Genomic DNA, 22,491 nt, shown 5'->3' on the forward strand with positions numbered 1-22,491 from the left:
TTCAACATCACTGAAATGCTGTCAAAACACATTATGACTACATGCAGCCTATATTATAAAACTCACCTTTAAACTACATTTAGTCCAGTTTTAGAATCTTAATCATTTCAGCTTCACCACAATCATCCTCACTCAAATATTCACATAATCTCCAACATGATATAACTATGATAGAAATGTTCCATCAGTGCGACCAATGACATTTTGACGAATTATTGTTTAATGATCAGTGTCTTATGTGTCTTTATACTGATTTGTTTTATTTAAACAGTGATTGAGTAATGTATGGTAAATGTTTCAGTGCAGGGGAACTAATGACAACCGTACATCTGCCTTACTGTAATGTCCACACAGTCACAGTGTTTTAATACAGAGGCCATGTTTCTGCAGTCAAGTCAGTTGGTTCTGTTTCCAAACATCTGTCCGCGGCGCACTCTGATAGCCTGATGTTAAATAGTAGGCTAGCCACACCGTTTCCTCAGTCCTAATTCTTTCAAGCGTGCTTCCGGGTCCCATGGGACATTTTAATGTCATGATATATTGAAAGCATATAAAAAAAATTAGGCTACATCATATGTCCTTTGTTAAAGTATTCTCTTATGATTTCAATGTCCTTTTCCATCCTTTCAAACTCAGTTTAAGATTTGTGCAAAGACACTGCTGGGAGTAGTAGTCTAGGCTACACAAACAGGAAATGACAATGAAAGTCACCAGGTTCTGTCCAATCACAAACAAGAAGTGCTGTCCCTCCTTTCTGTAATCTGAAATATTGTTCTGCTTTCTGAAATGTTTTGTTTTGTGAAATCTACACTTTCGCTGTACCCTAGATATGTACTCTACGTGATGATTAAAACCCATGTGTGATTGTCACTCAGCACACTAGTCACGTGAAGTGAAACTGGAGACATTAACATTTTCATTGTTATCTGCAAGGGGTGAAATCGTGGGAAAAGGTTCGTGCCCTTCAGACTGCTAACATTAGTCTGGAGACAGGGGAGCTTTCTCAGCCGTGTAAATCTTCTACTGCTCCTCTACAAGGTTATTGGTGACGTTGTTGCTGACAATATGCTAGTCATGGAGGGTATGAATAGAGGTTTTGGTTCCTGGAGTCTGTTAGTTGTTCTCTTGGGTATAAAGAGGATAAACAATTTAGGGATAATCTGCTCCACTCCTCCTCCGTTCTCTATAAGTTACTCATTCTACCAATTGTCCCCGGTACCCAGACGAACTTCAACAGGAGACAGCCTGACACACTGACTTCTCATTCACACACAGGACACAAAACAAGAGTGTGCATTGTGTGTGTGGCATGTGTCAATTACACTTGTACAGTCAATTTTGTTCCCCAATTAATAAATAAAAATATAGTTTAGGGTTGTGTTTGGTCTAGTAGTCTTATATCACAATGTCCATCTCCCAGTTTCTCTCTCCCAGACACAAAAACTCTGTCTCAGTCAGCCACATCCATCCACGTTCAGAAAGGACATGGGTCAAGGGGTGGAGTGAGGGTAAGATGTTGTTATTATGTGGGACCTTTCTTCAGCCCAGCCTCATTTCTTGCATATTCCACATTCTGCTTGAGACATTGACTGCAGCTTAAGGAAGATCTTGCTCCAAAGCCGGACTAGCATGTGTAAAATTTACCACGGGGGTGTCAGGAATTTCAATCTTTGCTTCCAAAACAGACTGGCAGCCTGGGGGCCAAAGTGGGGAGTGAGCAGGATCCCACACAGTTGTTTTTTTTTTTTTTTGGGTTCAACACTGCACTGGCACTATTGCCCTCATCATTCTGAGTACTCCATCTAATCATTGGGTTTTTACATCTCTCTTTAGTGTGACATCATCTGGTATGTAAAGCTCCACTTTCTCTCTAGGTTGAAGCCTTGGACAAGGATGCCAACAGCCCATAAGCAAACGTTGCTTAATTTTGGAGAATTCTTGTGTGCCATTGCTGATATTGGGAATGCCTGAGAACAAGTGATCAAGTGCAGCTCCCAAGGCAGGGACAGAGCGCAGGATTATGTTGGCTGCAATGATAACAGCAGTACTGATCTATTTTATGGTGCTAAGCTCTGGAACCTTGGCCCTCGGTACAGCATGTTGGGATGAACGCCTATCACGAGCAGGGAGAAACAGCAGCTGTGTGGGTGAGTTTAGTTGACACCGCTCCTATCAAGACTGATAATACTAATTCATGGTACTGACAGAAATGATGTTGAAAGTATTCAGCTGTATGAGGTCTTTTTGTCCTTAAACCATGTGTGTCAGAAGTCTACAAATTTATTTTTTTTTTTTTTGTAGATTTAGTGTGCTTAGCAAAGAAAGAAGTTCAGATGACAATTCTGACATAATCAAAAACAGTCTCTTCTGGGTATAGCTGGTACTTCTGATGAAATTGTAAAGTAATATGACATTATCACAGGGCAGGTTGGCCAGGGAACTAGAACTACTTTCATATGGCACAAATAATGGTAAAACATGATGATGTTCAATATCTATTATTATGTATACGCATGTAGAGCACCACACTGCAAACTCATTTATTTCTGATGTACAATCCTCAGTGTACATCAAAAAAGTGTATTTGTTCACCATAACACTTTAATGTATCAATCTTCTGTATCAATTTAAGTGGATTAGCATCACCAGATCTAAACTTAGATAACCTAGTTTTTTGCTTCAGTGATACAAAAATCAATCATTTTCTTAGTTGCTACATATCCCAATTCTACAATTAAAATTACTGCTATATCTATTATTCTATCTTGGGCTGGTGCTCAATGATTAAAAAACTGCAATCCAGTAAAATAAAACAAGTTGCTCATACAAGAAATACAGCAGAGCAAGGTAAAAGTCAGCCACTCTACAGTGTGGCAAAGTGAACTTGGCTAACAATACAATGCACTGTAGCAAAGGTACAGTAAGCTGACCTGCACTTGAGTGGGTGTATCTCAGGCTGAGCTCAAGTTTTTTGTGGGATGCCACAAAGACAACAGTTAAAGCTTACAGATGGTGATCGCTGATGTCCAAAAGGTTATCTTGTAGGAATGGCCACTGTCATGCCAGATTGGCAGAGTTTAGCTTTATCTCATCAGAACATAAACTGAAGTAAAAATTATTATAATTGTAAATAATGAGATATTTTTCCAATATCCATGGAGAAATTCTCATCACTATTCTGTGTCCTCCACAGAGAGGTCAAAGGTCATGGTCAGCTACAGAACATCGCCCTTTGAGTTGGTTTAGTTTCTTCTCCACTATTTATCAATGCAGGTGCTGGAACATGGATGCTTATGTGAAAGGCAGCACATACTGTGGCTGCAACAGCAAAGATTGCTATCACAATACACCAAAATGAGCTAATTAAACACCTTTTTGCTCCTCAAGAAAATATTTATCCTACTCAAGCCCCTTTTTCCAGTTTGCACCATGCTGTGCCAAGATTACACTTACACCTGTGGTAACTAGAGCGACATAAATTAGTTGGCAACACCTCAAAAGGTGTTGTGCAAGAAATTAGAGGCTAAGCACTGTAAGCTGTGTTCAATAACATTACTCTGCATATCTGGTTATAGAAACTAAACATTTTCCTCAAATGTATTTGCAATGGCTAACCCAGTGAACTGGCTTGGCAATCAAAATGGACACTAAAACTGCCCTTACAAATTTTAGAACAAAGTAAAATGGGAAATCAATGTCCAAATTAAATTACTGTTTTTGTGTCACTTTGTAGTCATTAAAAAAAACAAAATAAAACACAAAACAAATGAGTAAGTGCTTTTTGGATAATTGTAAAATGGGAAATGTTAGTTTGAAAGTACATATTTTCCCAATAACATCCAACAAACTGAGCTTACTAGGTCAAGAATCATGTTGACCACCCTGTGAACTTGTCAATTAATGATTCATCAGGATGCCTCCTAGCAACTCATTTCATTATGTTATTTGTCTGGTGTTGCTCATTGTTTTCTTCATTCCACAGAGTTAAGAGCAGTATCCATGGCAGCACATGACAGTGTTATTACCATGATAGACCAGAGCACCTATCAATTCTATCAATTGTAAATTCAACATGTGAACACAGATTTGTTTGCACCTCATAGCCCAGTTTGTCAAAGTTTAATGTGGTCTAGAGGAAACTACAGCTATGTATTAGAAAATCTAATTCAGTGTTTCCAACAACAGACATGTTGTAATGGACAGCCACTCATTAGTATTGTCAGAGACAAAAGATAGTGAAAGAGCTACTTGTTGCTAAGGGATAATGTTTTATCCAGAAGCAGCTGAGCCTGCCTTGAACTTCGTCACATTACAGGCATGAATAGTCTTTTTATCTGCGAATTTGACAAATTTAACGACAACTGCAGCATGACACAAAGAGGGAAGAAGCAGCTATTGAAACATTAAATGCTGCCGTAGTTACCTACCTGTCCCTGGGATTTATTTAGTTAAACTGAGAACAAGCATATAGGACAGCAGTTTTCACATGCATCAAAAACCTGCACCTATTAACTGGTTCAAATTCAAATTAATAAATATGCTGTTGTAAAGTCAGTGAATCTATGCTTGGAAAAAGGGGGGAAACACTACAGAGTAGATCCTCCGTATTTTAGTAATATTTAGAGCTGCAAGGTTTCGTTGATTAATCAAATAGATCGACAGAAAATTTATCAGCAACTATGTCGATAACTGATTAATCATTTCAGTTATTTTTCAAGCGAAAATGCCAAATATTCTGTGGTTTCAGCTTCTTGAATGAGAGAATCTTCTGCTTCTCTTTGTCATATATGACAGTTAACCAGATATCTTTGGGTTTTGGACTGTTGGTCAGACAAAACAAGCACATTGAAGACATCACCGTGGTTTCTGAGAAATTGTGAATGGCAATTTAATATTTTAGAGACTAAACAGTTAATCGAGGAAATCAAAAGCAGATTAGTTGCAGCCCTACTAATATTAAATAATTTTGCATGTGAAATCTTGACAAATCCTGGTACAAACATCACCTGAAATGAGGGCTTGTAGTACTGTAGCGTTAATAGTTAAGTAGAACCTTTTAAACAGGTATAAACCTTTCATGGATCACTGAAGCATGCAGAAATGACTGATATACAGTTATGGCTATTTAAAAAAAAACAAAAAACGTTATTAAATACAAATAAAAGCCCTACATTATTTTCCATTTTAAAACCTAAGCCCACTAAATACTGGTATTATTGACGAAGTTCTTGGGACTATTGTACTACAGGGTAGCAAATACTGAGGTACCTTTGTCTACAAATATGGGGCTTTTGAATGACCTGTGCTCTGTGTTTGAGGGCCTGAAAAGAATGGAATTCATAAGTTTTGTGAAAGACGTGTGATGTTTTATTTTGTTAAGCTTCACAGCCCTTCCTGATATTCGGCCATGGTAAAGCCATTCATCGGATGGACCTTGATGGGAAGAACCAGAGACGGCTTGTGGCTGGGGTGGGAAGCTCGATCCTGCTTGACTTTCATTTCAGAGAGGAGAGAGTTTACTGGGCTGACAAACACACTGGGGTCATCTACAAAGCATCAGTGAGAAGAGCACACAGACAGGTGATTATGTAACTACACTAAAGTTGTAGAGAACCTGGCTGGCACAAATGGATTACACTTCCTTGTATGAAATGTATTCAGATTTTTAGCCATCTAACCCATCAGTATAGCTGTTAAGGAACAGTATATACACAAATGTGTAGGATTCTACAGGAGATCCTTACTAAAAAGAAATCTTAAGTTTATTTTTTGAAGATTTGACAATGATGCAGTCGTCTGGGGTTCAATTAACAAAATTTAAATTTGAATGTTTGTTTTCCAGAAACTATACTCATCTGACAAACATATCTCGGGCATTGCAGTGGACTGGATTTGGAACGGTGTATACTGGACAAGTGGAGAAAAGGGAAAAATCAAGAGAATGGATATAAATGGGAAAAATGCAAGGACTCTTTTAAGACACTTGACCCAACCAAGTTCTATAACTGTTGACCCCACAAACAGGTAATACACTCTGCATTACACTTTTATGTTTGTCATTATGGCGCTTCTTTCCTCATGTAGGTGGATTAAAAAGGAGGGGTCAAACGATATTACATTATTAAATGAAAAGATGAGCTGGAGCAGAGCAAATGGTTCTTATACATCTCACACAGTTCAGATCTCTGGCATTTTGTTTGTGTGTTAGTATATATGTTTTATCTCCATCCATCAAGCATGAAATTAAAAAACTGACTTTCACATAACACCAATCTCTCTGGTCAAAGACAGTTTAGTTTTTAGTAGGAAACATAATGCCCGCTATTTTATTACATTTTGGTCCAGTAGACTGACAAGTAGATATGAAAAAGTGAATGGCAGTGAAGGTTTTACATTAACATTTTAGAATATTTCTCCATGATAGTAAAATGCCAAGAGCATGTTTTAAATTACTTTTCACTTTTATTTTTTCATATATGTCTGTGAGGCATCGTACAATTTCTCTCAAAAGCTCCTGATTTTGGGGGGATGTTAGCATTCAGAAGTTTCTGCTAATGTCCCTCTTTGGACATTTTCTCATATAACGTAATTGGCACTATTTTGTAATAGACAAATACACAAAGCGAGCAAATAACTTATATATTACTAAATATAGAGAAATGTGGGAATACTTCATTGCAAAGCTCTCTCTGAGTTCAAAACTAATATTTTGCAGGTTTCTTTTTTGGCTGTCTGGTGGGATGACTCCAAGTATCCAGCGGTCTCTTGTGACAGGACAGGAGAAAACTACACTTATTAAGATGGCAGAACAACTGAACGCACTGTCGATTGACCGAGAGGACAAAAGACTGTTCTGGGTTCAGTTTGGTCTGCAAGGAGAAAGTGCCATTGCCTCTTGTGATTACAATGGGAATGTTCTGCACATCATGGATCAGCCACTTCGGTGAGCATGTTGCTGTATTCTTTTATTTGTGTTAATAATTTTCCTATAAGCAAACTAGGCTAAAATGCTTTTGTTTTTGTCTCCTTTGATCAGGTCTCACTCACTGGGGATATCAGTTTTTCTGGAGAACTTATACTACACCGATGCCGCATCTCGGGTTATAAAACAAGTAAACAAGTACACTGGTGGAGAGCCACTAAATGTTAACATAAAACGAATGGCAAAACCCCCAGTTGATATTAAGGTGATACATCCCCTCAACCAGCCAATGGCAGACTCCCAATCATCATTTCCAGGTTACAGCTGAACTTTTAACATTTAAATTGTTCTGAAGCGTCTCCCCATTTTATTACTTGTATTTAAATTTAATTTAGGTTTGACTCGAATGACAGTGTTTTAGTAATATATTACCGTTAACCCTTTCAAACAGGTTGTGACGAACAGAGTGGAAATTGTGTGAATGTGTGTTCCAGTCTAGCCAAGCAAGGGACTTGCCAGTGCAGTGAAGGCTTTGCTCTCAGTAAGGAAGGCACTTATTGTGAAGGTTGGTATCTATGCCATTTAATCAGTGAATTAAAAATATTAAAAATCTCAAGAAAATATTTTTAGTTCCGTTAGTTTAAAACTTTTCAGATTTCACAATATTGGCTGCGCTATTTGATTGAAGTGATCTCTAGGAAAGCAAAAAGGCCACAGCACTGACTGCTAATTACCAAAGAGGACATGAGTCTCAAACATATACTCATACTGGGGCCACACAAATAGAACATACAGTATGAATAAAGTATGGCAAGGCATTTAAATAAAAACATCTACTAAAATAACATAGAAAGGTTATATTACTATATTTGTCTGTGTGCCATAGATGTGAATGAATGTGCCTTATGGAACCATGGCTGCTCTCTTGGTTGCGAAAACATCCCGGGCTCCTACTTCTGTACCTGCCCTAAAGGATATGCCCTCCTACCGGACAGGAAGACATGTCAAGGTATAGTGGGAGCATATTTGTTATTGTTATTATGTTGGTCATATAACACATTTCTATTCTATTTTCTTAAAAAGCCTTAGTTTTGATTCCATTAATAGCTTTTAAAGATTGCAAATACACTTCTGGATGACATTGACACTATCAGTAGAATTGGCTCAACCCCTTGTCTGACATTCATGTAGTATTTAATATAATATTATGTAGCAGTTTTGTCCTTTATGTGAATCTATGTCAAGTGCAACATGAAGCAGGACTGCATCATAAACTGATTTGCCTGTTTTCCAAACTGCTGTGTTTCTGAAACATTCTGGTCCTAGCTGTGCAGAATCCTTGTTCAAAATGTAGGTGTTATTCAAAAGTGGCAACACTTGCACTTTGTTTTGTTCAGCATAATGAATGTAGCTCTGGTTTCAGATTAGTTCCTTTTTACTTTGTGGTGCTATGAAAGGTGGCATTTGTCCCCCAGACACTACGTTGACCCACCAGAGCCAATAAAAAGGCTGGGTCATATGCTAGACTAGACACATGCAAGCTGCCAATTGTGTGTCACTTTGTCACTAAAGGTCTACTAGTGCTGAGACTGAGGGGCTGTGTGAGGTAGATGTAAGCAGGGAGATCACATTAAAGTTTTATTTTTAGGATTAGAGCAATATATCGGTTTGCTGGCATCTGTTAAAAAAAAAATCTGAGAGCAGCACGCTTATTGGTAAGAATGGTCAAAAGCACTATACTGAAACACATGTTTGGACACATTTTGATTATTTTAATCCAGGTATTCCATATATCTTTTCTACCTCAGTCTGTGTCTGGTCATTCCTCTCTGTCTGAAGTATCTGTTCAAAAAAAAAAAAAAAAAAAAAAAAAAAAGAATATGTTGTTATGCTGGCAGACAACAGACCTACATTATGGCAATCTAATATTTTGGCACAAACATATGCGTTGAAGTCTTGAGGAGATGTACAGAAGATCTTTATTTAGTTCAATAAATTGGTAAAACCAATATATTTTGTCAAGGATTTGGTGATATTTTGGGGATTTTTTTTTGTTTATTTATAGGTTTGTTTGGGGGGGGGTTCTAAATTGCATCTAGTTTGCCCTGATATCACAGTGTCTACACAGTGATTAACTTTATAACATATTAAAACAGGTTATGGACACATCCTAATCTCAAGGCTATGAGGCCAAGAGAACAGGAAAGGCTCACAGACACAATGAGATTAGATGACGGTGACATTTGCAATAGGGAACATATCTGGTCAGCAGCTTTGTCTAAGCTGTTTAGCAGACAACCTTTGCCAAGGTCCAGAAGAAAACAAACATGCAGCCAAGTAGCAGGTTAGACAATGGAGACGACAACAGAGATTACATGGAGGTTATAGCCGCGCTGCTTATGTCTATTTTTATTCAACAGAAACAAATGGGGAAAACTAATTTACAGAACATAAACAAATGTAAAAAAACAGCAGTTTTTCAATGATTCATCTGGATATTAAGTTAATTTTTCATGTAAGAGTAGGATACTATTTTTTCTCATGTCTTTTATTCCTTATCATTTTTTATATACAGAAGAGTTTTTCCTGCATATTTTCTCATAATGTATTCTTCAATTAATGTTCCAAGTACAGAATCTAGACACATTTTTGACTTTATCAAAAAATACATAGAAAAGTGCAAACAGCTGGCTAGCTAGAGCAATAATTTTACTCGCTACCGCTAGGGAGAAGTTAGTCAGAGGCAGAGCAACTGATGCTGCAACTATTTCACATCAGATTCATATCTGTATGGTTTGCCTGTATATACCTGGTCCATATTCACAGGTACAGGAGATACCACACTCCTGTGAGCTAATATTACATCACCCTCACTGAGTGGGTTTTGACTGCATTCTCATCACACTTTCACCTATTTTGATTGGTTGGGGCTGACTTCATAAAGGGATTTTACCAGAGAAGGGCCCAAGAAGCTTGTTGTCCATCTGGCTCTGTTAGAATCTACTACCTGCTGAGCCCAAAAATTACCTGGAAAATCCCTTTGAGCTTGTTAATATGGCCCTTAAGGAACAGTTGTATAATATGACATTCTTTAACTTTAATCCTTTAATCTTTCACTATGAGTTTAACTCACTTAGCTTTAATGTATCATTTTTTTTTACCATTATTGTTACAATGGAAAATAACTGTTTCAAGATATACATTTTATTTCCACAATCAGAGATCACACTATGTGAAGGCAATATCACCAAGTGCGGCCATGGATGCCTGACAACAGACAAGGGTGCTGTCTGTGTGTGTCCTGCGGGATCTTTACTACAGGAGGATGGACAAGCCTGTACTGGTATGGACTATATTGGAAACAACTTAACTAATAACATTAAGCTATACACTGAATGACAGGCTGTTTTACTGCAACAGTAAGATGTATCAGATTTTTGGCCATTTTGATAAACTGAGCAAGATGATAGATATTGTAGCTACTATATTATTTCTAGCCATTGTTATCTAAATGTTATCTATCTTGTAAGTAAGAGTTGGATCAAAGTGGTCAAACTGTGGTCAGATAGATCAAAAGCTTGACAGCACAGCAGTGCAGTAACCAGGTGGCTTTGAGTTACTGCTCAACAGATGATTATTATACAAGTGATGGAATCAATTTAGAGTAAGACATCATCTAAGGAGACTGAGGTTTTATCATATGTTTTAATTTGCTGCCTAAAGAATCTGGATTCTTTAAAATGTTGACACCTTAAAAAGGGTATTCCGTAAACCTGGAAAGCTGCCTTTCTACTCTATTTATCTTTACTCATAGCTTGAGTTTTACTGTCCCATAATAGAGGAACAGGTAAAATTAGGAAAGAGAAAGTGTCCTACACTACATACTAATTTTGTCTTACCAGTGATAAGATACATGAAGAAGGATTATATCATTATACTTTATGGGGCCGAGTCCTGTTAGAAAATGGGACCTCTATGTGAACAACAGAAGCTTATCTGTGTGTGTGTGTGTGTGTGTGTGTGTGTGTGTGTTTTTCGCTGTTGCAGGCTGCTCATCTGCAGACAGAGGGGGTTGCAGTCAGCTCTGTACTCCTGTCACCCCTAGTAGATGGCAGTGTGGTTGTCTGCCTGGCTACCAGCTCCACCAAGATGGCAAGCGCTGCATTGCCCCTGGTGAGTCATACTATGGCAAAGCAGTCAGCAGAGGCGGAAAAGCCCACAAAGATAAACACTATCTAATCTTACAGTCTATCTTACTGTTAAATCTTTCACAAACACATTCTGTAATTTAAATAAGGTAAAAATGACATGGTATAATGCAAATTTGTGTTTAGTGCGTTCACATGAGAGTACCTCTGATCATACAATAACGTATTTTTATTCTTCAGGACCACCACCCTATCTACTAGTTGCCAATCTAGTGGATGTACGACAAATAAATCCTGATGGCACTGGGGATAAAACCCTTGTGGAGGAGCCCAAAGGAACAATCATAGCTTTGGACTACGACCCTGTCCAGAACAAAGTAAGATGAAAACCCCTTTCATCTTTTATTGCTGAAGCAATAGTAGTAGAATATGAGTATGTACTATACTAACCTAATGTTTCATGAGTCCTGTGAAGTAACAGAATTTAGGTAGACCAGATTCAGGTTTTGGTGAAGACATCTAGTGACACCTAGTGGACAGACACTGTAATTTGATGGCTTGTAAGGTCCACCAATGTTTAATGAAAAACAATCTTTTCTACTTTATTTTTTGATAGCTGCAATATGGAACATATTCAGTGTTTTACTGCTTGTCTATTTTCTATAATGAATGCATTCCTTAATATATTTTCTATATGCATTTTGAAGATGTACTTTGCTAGTACAAGCCAGAAGACAATTGAGCGTGTTGATTTAAACGGTGGGTCGAGAGACGTTCTCGTCTCTGACGGTTTGGACTCTCCAGAAGGACTGGCGATTGACTGGGTCCACCGCAGGATGTACTGGACAGATACACGGTGGGTGATGTTTGCAGAGTGTAAATGTTTTAGGATTGTGTTGAAAAAATTGTTTCAGTAAGTGCTGGAGGTTCTAACTGTTTTTATGCAGGACCACACTCATCTAGTTTTTGATACTTGGGTCATATTAGATTTTTTTTTTTAAATTTGTTTTGTTTTTATTAAACCTCTACCAAAATCAAGGATTTAACTGACATTTAAAGAGACAATTTTTGGAATTTATAGTGTATTTAGTAAGTAAGTTATGCTGCTAAATGTTAACATAATTGGTATAGTTTTTGTTTTCTATTTTACACATCTGTATACTTTTGTCCTCCAGCCAGTCAACTGTTGACTGCAGTACCTTGGTTGGACTGAACAGACAAACCATTGTAAGCAAAGGGCTGGAAAAACCAAGAGGAATCGCAGTTCATCCTTTGGCAAAGTGAGTGTGGCTGTATGTGTATGCTAGTTTCAGAAATTAAGACTACAAACTAACTGCAACCCACCTAGAAGGATTTAATCTGACATCAATAAACAGCAGTGCATACAGTATGTGATACCACAGGACAAATCTTCAGTGTGTCAATAGCTCTACTTTGTGATTCATGGAATATACACATTATCACAGATAACAGCTTTTCCGTTTTGCGTGGATGCCCATGGTGCGCCAAGTGAAGCGGGGGGTGTGGAAAGTTCAAATTTGTTAAACTTTGACCCAAGCTGCGCTGACCTTTGTGGGCACAGCCAATAATAGTTGACCACTGCTTGAACTGTATGATGAACGAAAAACGAATGACTTTTTTCTGAATTTCCAGAACTATATAATAACAAGTTGGCCTCATATCAAGACCAGACAGAAAAAAAGATATTCACTTTGCAAAATATCAGCATGCAGATGAGGATACCAAGGTTGTTACAAAAATACAGTTTGAGCCTCTGAAACGTTGTTATCTACTGCTAGCAATTGTAGCTAAGGTGGCGCTGGACTAAACAGTTGCTAGCAGTGATCTACTTGAGAACATTGTCCCTTGTACTTTTCCATTAAGTAGCTTCAAAGCTAGAAAAAAAAAGTACATTTTTGGGAAAGCTTGCTTTGCGATAATTTTAATCCAACTAAGGTTTAAAATGAGGTTCACATATGTATTTGTGATGAAGCACACACACAGGAGGTTCTGTGGGATTAATAAATCTTTTTTTTTCCCTTCTCCTTTTTGAGGAAGTTGTTCTGGACTGATATAGGGGCCCAGCCTCTCGTGGAAAGTGCTTCTTTGGAAGGGAAAGACCGTGCTGTCATTGCTAGCACCAACCTTGTGTCACCAAGTGGCCTGACAATCGATTTCACAGAGGATCGTCTGTTCTGGTGCGACGAGAGGAGGGGCCTGGTGGAGACTGCTGCCCTGGATGGCTCAGATCGACAGGTCCTGTTAGAGAACCAAGTAGGTGAGGCTTGTGTGACACATACATATGTGCACTGTATTGACAAACAGTTGACTTTTTATATTGTAATTCTAGACAGATTAACTTCATTAAGCATGCAGTAAAACTACAGCTGAAGCTGATTAAGTACCGCTGAGTCCGGTAGATGCTGACCTTAGCCTGACAGTGCACCTCGGACTGACTAAAACAGAGCCGAGTCAGACAAAGTAAAGTTTAACAAACTGAACTTAAGATGTCCTGAAGCAGCCATCGAAGAAATTAAAATTTGTGTGCTCTTATCAGCCTGATCTTATTCATTCTCTCGTCCCCAGTTAACTGTCTATTTCCATGAAACATCATTCAATATGTTGAAATTCCTATTTAACCAGTGTCCTTGCCTTCACAGGATATCCAATAGTTCTCACCTTGAAATACTCCTTTCCCTCTATTCTGATTCATCCAGGTCAACCTTTTGACCTTGCCGTATTTGAGGACAGGTTGTGGATATCTGATCGGGAGCACCAGCAGCTGACGAGTATACACAAGCGGACTGGGAAAAAGCTGCAACGTATCCATGACAACATGGTCCAACCAGCATCCATTGTGGTGGTTCATTCCCTTGCTAAACCAGGTACAGAGACATATCGGGGATTCATTTTAGAGATACATTTGTTTAGAAAGTATACACTGAGGTTTAAAAACGCTACATGTAGCAACTCTATCACAAGCAATATCAAAGGAAGGATTACAAGATGATCTCAAGTTGAAAGATTGTGTATCGTGATAAGTATATTCTGCTGCCCCCTTTGACTGTTTTTCTACCACATGTGTCAGTATTTACTAAGCTATGCAAAAATATTGACTAAACTAATTTCTGCACATTCATTGTAGATGGCCAATTTCTAAATTAAGCTGTAAAGCATTTGAGATAAATGCTCAGATATGTGTAGGCCAGCAACAACAAAACATCCTAAAAATTCATGATTGAGCTTCCAAATGTCATTTTGCATCCTCATTTTCAGGGGCAGACTTTTGCCTTCACCTGAACGGAGGTTGTACCCAGGTGTGTGAAAGCAAACTGGGATTCGCCAAATGCTCCTGTCTGTCACGCTACATCCTATCAGCTGATGGAAAAAGTTGCTTGCCTGCCGATGTTTTGAATCGAACAGGTGATTTATTTTAAGCTATCTTATGTAAGGTGCATACACTTCAGTATAAACTATGAAGTAAAACTGTCTAATGATGAATGCTTATGTTAACTATATGAATTCATTGTGTAGAATCCGGAGACAGTGAATCCACTGATTTAACGTCTTTCAACAACAAAACATTCAACGATGAGAGCACACCCCTGACAACACCTGGGCTGTCAAGTGATAAAGCAGAGGCTAAATTAGACTCTGATGTTGGCAGTAAGCCAACTCTCTTCACAGACAAGATGGTTTCAGGTAACTGTGTAGCCTTACACAGCAAATTAAGCAAATTATTAGCAGTTCTTTCCATTCAAGCTATTACTCTACCTAAATGTTATGATTCCATATGTCCCCTTCTCCATCAGACCAGAATGAGTGTTACTCACTTCACTGTGATGTGAATGCACAGTGCCTGCTGAATGCTGGCAGCCCAACCTGTCTATGTCTAGAAGGTTTTACAGGTGATGGACAGTTGTGTGTGGGTGAGTATTTCCGTCACGGTACTATAAATGTGTCTTGGGATGAAGTAACATATCCTGAAGAAAGCTTATGGGATTATATTTGATACAGAGACACTTTTATCTCACTTATTGTGGCAGAGCTTTAAAATTGTACAATAATTCTGCTCCATTCCCAGTGCAGAGTTTTAGATATAAAAACATCTCAGAGGCAGAGCTGTTCTGGAAGCAAAGATAATCACAATATTTAAAGATAAACATTAATGACAGGAGCCTTTGCCTAAAAGGCAAGTCTAAAAATGTAACTTTTCCAGTAATTCATATTATTTCTTTGCAGACCAGTTTAAATGTTTGCTAGGTTTGTCCTTATGTAGTTATGTCAACCAATTTTATGGATAAAACAATACTTTCACCGATGTACCAGAGAAGTGCAGGCCTAGTTATAGACAATTTCTCTATCATCATTCTTCTTCGTTTGACCGTAATGCTGCAGAAAAGTAGCGCTCATTTTGATGAGCTGGTAACATAAAATTTATACATAAAATTGTAAACTTGTGATATTCTGAATACTGTAAAAAGATTTAGGTCTCCTCTCCATTTGTTTTAGATATTGATGAGTGTAAACAGGGAACACACAAATGTGACAAAAATGCAGAATGCCAAAATTCCTTGGGAAAGTATCTCTGCAAGTGCCAGGCTGGATACCACGGCAATGGGAAGACATGTCAAGGTGTGTCTCGATTATTTACTGCACATACAATTTTCAGGAACATAGTTATTATTACGATAATATTAGAAAAAAAAAAAAAAAAAAACTGTATTAGACATTGAAACCAGGATATATGTATTTGCTCCTGCCCCTGATCATCAAGTGTACTACTTAAAGTAACAGTGCCACAACTGTATATTTGTCTAATTTAATGAAATTATGTCCCTAATCCTCTCAAGAGTTGGAGACCACATCGCCATGGGTGACGACCGGTAGCCCTGCTGATGTTACCACACGGCACCACAACAGTAACTCAGTAGAAAGTTGCCCCTCCACCCATGAGTCCTACTGTCTGTACCAGGGTGTCTGCTTCTACATTCCTGAAATGGAGTCCTATGCTTGCAAGTAAACAACCCCTCGTGTAACCTCTCAGTATGATCCCTGACCTCCAAGTTTAACAGTTTACTGACATCTTGTGTTCAGAGGTGTATGCAAACTATGCTCTCTTTCCCAAATCTAATCATCTGCTCTGCAGTAGATGCTTTCAATTGTAAACTGCTTATAGCAGTTTACAATCATTGTATCAGTTGCAATCTAAAATATGCAATAACTCAAACGGAAATCAGGAGAATATTTAAGTGATCTCTGGGAAGTATTTTCCTTTTAAAGCAGCACATTTCCAACACTCTGGAATAAAATTCCATCATAAAAGCCCAACATTGTTAGAAAGTATCTCCTGCACACACATTGCTTCTCTTTTATCTGCTTCTCTCGTGTTACTTACTACAGCTGACCAGCAGTAGGTGTCACTATTGATCCATGATTAAAGCCATTGCCTCATGACAAAGTGGCTATAGGACAGACAATTCTGAATTTGACCTTTTCATATTTATACACATATGTAACATAAAACATTCTATGGAAAAAAAAACAAAAGACCCATAGATACATAATACATATTTCAAGTCGGTGAGCAGCAACATTTTGTGAATATGATCTTGAATGATGCAATTATACCCAGCTCTAACAGAGACTGTACAAGAAATATTTAAAATGAATTTTATAGTTTGAGTACATTATTCCAGCTAATGTGTAGTTTTTTTCCTCTAGTAGTGTTCAACACTACTGCTCATCATCATATTCTTTACATAAAGTTTGTAATATGTATTTTGCTGTTCATTTTGTGGTTACTGAAATCTATAGCTTCCAATAACTGCAGTCAGTCAGGCTCGAACAGAACCTTTGTTCATGTAGTTCCAAGTACACACTCACTTGCTCAATAACAGATTCTGATCATGAACTCCATAATTCTGCTGTTTGCCTTTTCCCATGTATGCCTGCAAAAATAGAAAAAGAAATGGCTGGCTTTGCGTTTCAGAACTATTAAGTATAACTTTAAATTGTGACTTTGTTGAACCTGTTGCAGTTGTGTATTGGGCTACATGGGGGAGCGATGTCAGTTCAGTGACCTGGAGTGGTGGGATCTTCAGCAGGCTGAGGAAGAGAAGAGAAGAAACGTGGTCATTGCGAGCTGCATGGTGGTCCTCGTTTCCCTGCTCTCCATCGCTGCCTGTGTCACCTACTGCTACGGGTGAGAAGGAGGAGAAGGAGGAGAAGTAGGAAATGAGGGCCAAGGGATACAAAACTGCAATGTAAAAATAAAGGAAAGAGTAAATAAAGAGAAGTAAGGAAAAAAGAAAAAGGGGAAAAGGAAAATGGGCAAAGGGAGGACAAACGCTATGAAGAGTCAAAGGTGGAAGAAAGTAGGGACTAGGGAAAAAGAACTAATTACAATGCATAATGACTGAGGGAGGAAACAGAATGAGAAAGAAAGGGAAAGAAAAGTAAGCAAAAGGGGGAAAAGGAAAAGAAGACTGGAAGGGCTAAGTCAAAAATGAAAGGAGAAGACACCAAAAAAACAGCATAACGAGGACAATTTACAGAAGAAAGGACAGGAAGACGAAGATGAGCCGCAGAGGAAATGAGAGGAGAAATGACGGAAATCTAATCAAAAGGAGAATATGTTTCATTTACAGTGAAAGATGCAAGGAATATGTGACATAAAAAAGGGACAAGTGTGAAATATTTTCCCTGCTAAAATTGTTTATAAATCAGCCTTGAGGAACATTTTAATCATTTGCTCAAAACTACATTGCGTATGTAGGAAATACTCCAATTGGTTATCCCTAGTAGTATAATGCAAAACTAACCTTGTCTGGATATAGTGAAATAGCAATGCCACCAAAAGAATTCCTTTTATATGGGTTTTGTTAAAATGGTAAATGTGAGAGTCCCATCACAGGCTTTTCCACCCTAATGGTAAAAAGATAAATAATTAAAATAAGAATATGGGGAGAGTTCTGTTATGTATATCTGCACATGTTTCAACATGTGTGCTGGTGTACACATTGCAATAATGATGTATTGTGTCTAGTCTTCTAGACACTGGAGGCATAGGCAGCACAGATAGCCAAGGAGCTGCTGCCGCAATGAATGAGCTGACAGCATTTAGAGATGTCTATCAAACCCAGGGTGGCATGAGCCGTGTAATGTAGGTGTCTCATCGTGACAGCAGGGGGTCAGGGAGCAGATCACATGTGGAACGAATGGCAGCATGCAACCCTGGTTAGCTGAGACAGGAGCATGTGTCAAACTATATACTTCGACCCCTCCTCCCTTTTATTTCCACCTGAGCTGTCTTTAAGTAGCTGATTTGTTTTACGTTTGTTTCGCTGGCTTATGGACAAGGCTGTTGGCGTTCTCCACTCTTTTGACTCACAAAGCACACCCCTCCCCTCCACCTACTACATCCTAACGTATGCAGTCTTGGTTCCCCTGTGGAAGTGGCACGCTTTCAATTACATGCTTGGTTTAGCTTGTTCTACAGCAATTACACATAAAAATAGGTCATTTCTCAGCTACAAAATGGAGCCGCTGAGGTATGACCCCAGTGGAAACGCTACATGGCCGCCAATAGCTCTGCCTCAAATTGCCTTCTGCACTTGACTGCAAGTGCAAGTTTTTGAGTTTGGTGGTTTAGTTTCCTCTGCAACACACACACACACGAGTAAAGTATCATACAGTACACAGCGATATGGGGTAAAAAAAAACCAAAACAAAAATAAAAAAACTTGCTTCTCATGCTGTGTCTTTTTAGGTTAAAAAATGCATATCGCCATGGGTAACGACCGGTAGCCCTGCTGAATCCACTGAAAGCATAGACACAACACACACATAGCCCTTCATTTTTTTGCTAAACCTAAATTTATCTCTTCTGGTCAAAGAGTAGGTTGGAGATAATGCATACTGAAAGCGATAAAACATCTGTAGTGTGTTTCAGTTTCTAGTCAGAAACTGAAACACATTTTTAAATAAATGTGTTTTTAAAGGTGCAGGGCATTGCACTGTAACAGGTTATGCAGAGCACAGGTCAATCTTATATTTCCTACCATGTTGAATATGAATGCATAATTTGTTGATAACCATGCGAGTCTGTTATTTACATGTTCATTTATATGTTGAGTGAGTTTGTGGACCCTTGGGATTTATAAATTAATTAGAATACTGCATGTGTGCTTTTACTGTCTTCCATGCAGAACTAGGAAATTCTTCCACAAACAGCCCTCAGTGGACAATGTGAGTGAGACCAGCGTGACAGATGAGACCATGTCAGAGACCACTACTACCAGTGTGCCTCGGGTAAGACACTCATTACCAAGCTTCGTTATAAATACATCTTTAAGTAAAAGGAAGGCATCCAATGAACCAGATTAATGTGAACTAATCAAAGTAGAGCCATAGTTTTGAATCCCCTAACTGTACAAAGTTCAATTCAAAACAATACAAATTCAGGTAAGTTAAATCTAAATAAACATAAATTCTTAAGAGGAAGAAGACAGTATTATTAAGTAGACTTAAAACCAAATTGGTTGTTTGAAGACATCATGACAACATAACAAATGGAGCTATAGTCATAAAAAAAAATGTTTATAACTCGTAAACCTCTTGATGAATTACTGTATGACTCTGCAGTTCTTCATGGTGGTAGAAGAGGGTGTGGAAGGAATGGTCATCCCTGCCATGGGCTATCCCAGGAGAGCTGTCTGTCCATCCTGCTCTTCAGAAACAGGTACCTGAAACTGATATAAACACCCTGGCATTCATCTTTGCAGACAGTATTGACCTTATTCCCTTTTCTACCTACAACTAAAGACATATTTGCGACAACTGCGACAAAATACTGTGTTATTCTGTCGTTGTGATTTAATTTCCAGGTGACAATGCCGTGTCTGAAGAGTCGGGAACATTGTCCAAACACAACCAAGGGTTTGGGTGTTCCATGGTGTCGGCTGTTGCCATGGAGGCAACCCAACCCACTGTCCGACACTCAAGTCTGTCATTGTCAAGCTCATATACTTTTACGTCTTTCAAGCCACCACTGCTCTCCCAGACTCCCAGCCCAGAGTCCCCTGCTTCCTAGTTTACCAGAGAGAGCAACACAGTTGTACAGTTAAACGCACACATACTGTTAACATCTGGCTGATGTACAAACTGCAAATTAAGAGTTTCATTACAAAATGAAATACCTCAAAAATGAAAGAAATGTCACTGAAGCTGTAACCTACCTAAAAAGGTATTTGTTTGCATTTTTGTATAAACAAAAATCTGGTTTGCTACTCTGCAGATTTCTATTACAGACACAGTTTATTCATGCCAAGTCAGTTAATTAAATCTATTGTAAACACAAGTATCTGGTAGCCTGACCCAGAAAAAAAAAAAAAAAAGAGAAAAAGATTCATATTACAAGATGTAGTGACAATTTTTTTTCTAAACACAAAAAAAACACTAGCTAGTTACATCATTCTCTCAGTGTCATTATCACAGAACTGAAGAGAAAAAAGGAACAAGTGTACACAAGTTTAAACTGCACCAAAAGTAATGCAAGGAAAAAGGAAACTATAGTTAACACTAGACAACAGAACTGGAAAATCATCCTGCTTCCCTGCCAAATTTTCCCTTCCCCGTGAGAGAAACTAGTTTGTAGGCTATGCTACACGCTTCAAATCACATATACAAACTGAGTAACAAGCGAACAAAACAATAAAATCTGGTCACAATTTTGAAAAGAAATTAGAACGAGTACTGCTTGTCAAGATGTCATGGGCCATTTAAGAAAAACAGCTTGATTTCTGATTGTCCAGCATAAATACTAGTCTAGCATAGAGCATAAATACTAGTCTAGCATATATACTTTATTACCTTAATTCATATTGTATTTTCAAGCCAAATCACTTTTGTTTATATAGCTCACAATGACATACCTGATGTATTTTGCATGTTTCAGAATTAGTCACCGCAAGAACTTGCTTTGCGCAGGATGGGGTTGCCAACTAAAGAAGTTCGGCATGGTGTTTTGGAATATTTATATGCATTTCACCTACCAATGAATAACTGACATTGGCCACCATCCCTGAAAGGATTTCACTCCTCACATCAAAAAGGTGTGAATGTGGTTTGTGCAGCCTTTTCAATAAAGCAAACAGTTTCTTGCATGAACACTGGTATGTCCACATGTTTCATCTGCTGAATAAACTCTGAGCTACCACTAGATTTTTTTATTAAATTATCTGAACACCCTTGTCAAATTGTCAGATTAAGATGGTGCAGGAGAGCATAAGATGAAGAATAACAGCTTGCTTATGTTATAAAGGGATGCATTTTGTTTTGTTGTGTAGAAATCACCTTCACGTTTTCCCTTTTTGTTCCATATTTCATGGAATAGTTGTATGCGAGAGGTTTTCCTTTAAGGATATTCTATTTAAACTCCAAGAGGGGCTTTGTTGGGTGCAGTGTAACATTAGACTCAACTAATATTCAACACTACTGTCAAATTCAGTGCCATGCTGAGTGAAACAATTTGTTGCTAATCTTCAGCTCCAATTAATAAAATGTGATGTAAACCATATAAACACTGAAAATGTACCATATGCACCTGACTGATAATATTTAGCAGAGGATGACAGCTAGCACGTCAGTGCATTAACTTAACTCTAAAACGCAACAAACCTGGCAACTGTGATATTGTTAGCAAATTGTATATCTATTTTTATACAAAGACCTAGATATGTTTCCTTGTGCTACAGCTCTACTTAGAACTATGCTTTTAGAAATAAGATAAGGGTAAACCGAACTGGATTGCTGAGTGATAGGTGATTGATTTAATTGGACTGTTTGGTTCGGAAAGGGAAGGTATCTTGCTATTGATTTTTATTTAATTTCTTTGCAGAACGAGTTTTTATATCTAAAACAAGCAAAAGGCCTAATATTTATTTTGAGAAGCAACAGCCAGCATTTTTGTGCACACTGTATTCAGCTCTGATTATTATTTTCAGCACCTATGTACTATAACTGGAATTAAACAATTGCAAGATGAAGCTTGTTTTTATTTCAATCAATAAAATTATATTCACAAGAAATGTGTTGTGTGTTAATAAATGCAACATATTTAGGAGTTTACTGGACACATACAAAATATTACCATTTATTTTGCTGTTTTTCTTTGCCATTGACTTATTTACAAAATGTACTTTTCTAATGTCATTATTTTCTTATAATTGAAAGATTATTTTGGCCATTCATAGCCCATCTCTGTCTCGTTACACCCCACCACACTCTTCTTTAAAGCTCTTGCCCTTGCTCCATTCATGATGCTTTTCTATCCTCCACCAAATCTAACGCTCTAGTGATGTTGGTACCAATGCTGCCACCCTCCACCACCACCACCACCACCTCATCTGTCTTTTTCTA

At 38.1% G+C, this 22,491-nt stretch overlaps 1 protein-coding gene and 1 long non-coding RNA gene across 5 annotated transcripts in view; one reads left to right on the plus strand and one right to left on the minus strand.

Moving 5' to 3' along the window:
- LOC122880629 overlaps positions 1-22,491 on the minus strand; it is a 92,143-nt gene that overhangs the window by 64,284 nt on the left and 5,368 nt on the right. Inside the window, exons 2-5 of one of the 2 annotated variants that reach the window (XR_006378985.1) lie at positions 17,102-17,178; positions 16,957-17,021; positions 13,750-13,946; positions 13,216-13,329 (exon numbers count right to left, since the gene is read on the minus strand). This is a non-coding gene — a long non-coding RNA (uncharacterized LOC122880629). Of the gene's footprint in view, positions 1-12,404; positions 13,330-13,749; positions 13,947-16,956; positions 17,022-17,101; positions 17,179-22,491 lie in introns of those variants that run through there. The other variant, XR_006378984.1, reaches the window with a different exon arrangement.
- Positions 1,552-22,156, plus strand: egf (epidermal growth factor). Of its 3 annotated transcripts, XM_044205928.1 has the most exons (24): positions 1,553-1,793; positions 1,875-2,147; positions 5,381-5,580; positions 5,843-6,024; positions 6,716-6,943; positions 7,037-7,239; positions 7,374-7,487; positions 7,809-7,931; positions 10,143-10,265; positions 10,970-11,095; positions 11,311-11,447; positions 11,778-11,926; positions 12,246-12,350; positions 13,125-13,348; positions 13,788-13,955; positions 14,347-14,493; positions 14,605-14,772; positions 14,883-14,999; positions 15,583-15,705; positions 15,924-16,089; positions 17,111-17,275; positions 19,281-19,383; positions 19,717-19,813; positions 19,959-22,156. In XM_044205928.1, exons 2-24 carry the CDS (start codon positions 2,021-2,023, stop codon positions 20,162-20,164), a joined length of 3,501 nt encoding a protein of 1,166 aa, XP_044061863.1. In that variant the 5' UTR covers positions 1,553-1,793; positions 1,875-2,020; the 3' UTR covers positions 20,165-22,156. The 3 variants fall into 3 exon arrangements, with proteins under 3 accessions (XP_044061864.1, XP_044061863.1, XP_044061862.1); XM_044205929.1 differs by having other exon boundaries at positions 1,552-2,147; positions 5,389-5,580; XM_044205927.1 differs by having other exon boundaries at positions 1,553-2,147.

The sequence above is a fragment of the Siniperca chuatsi genome, linkage group LG8 (assembly GCF_020085105.1).
Source record: "Siniperca chuatsi isolate FFG_IHB_CAS linkage group LG8, ASM2008510v1, whole genome shotgun sequence".
NCBI lineage: Eukaryota > Metazoa > Chordata > Actinopteri > Centrarchiformes > Sinipercidae > Siniperca > Siniperca chuatsi.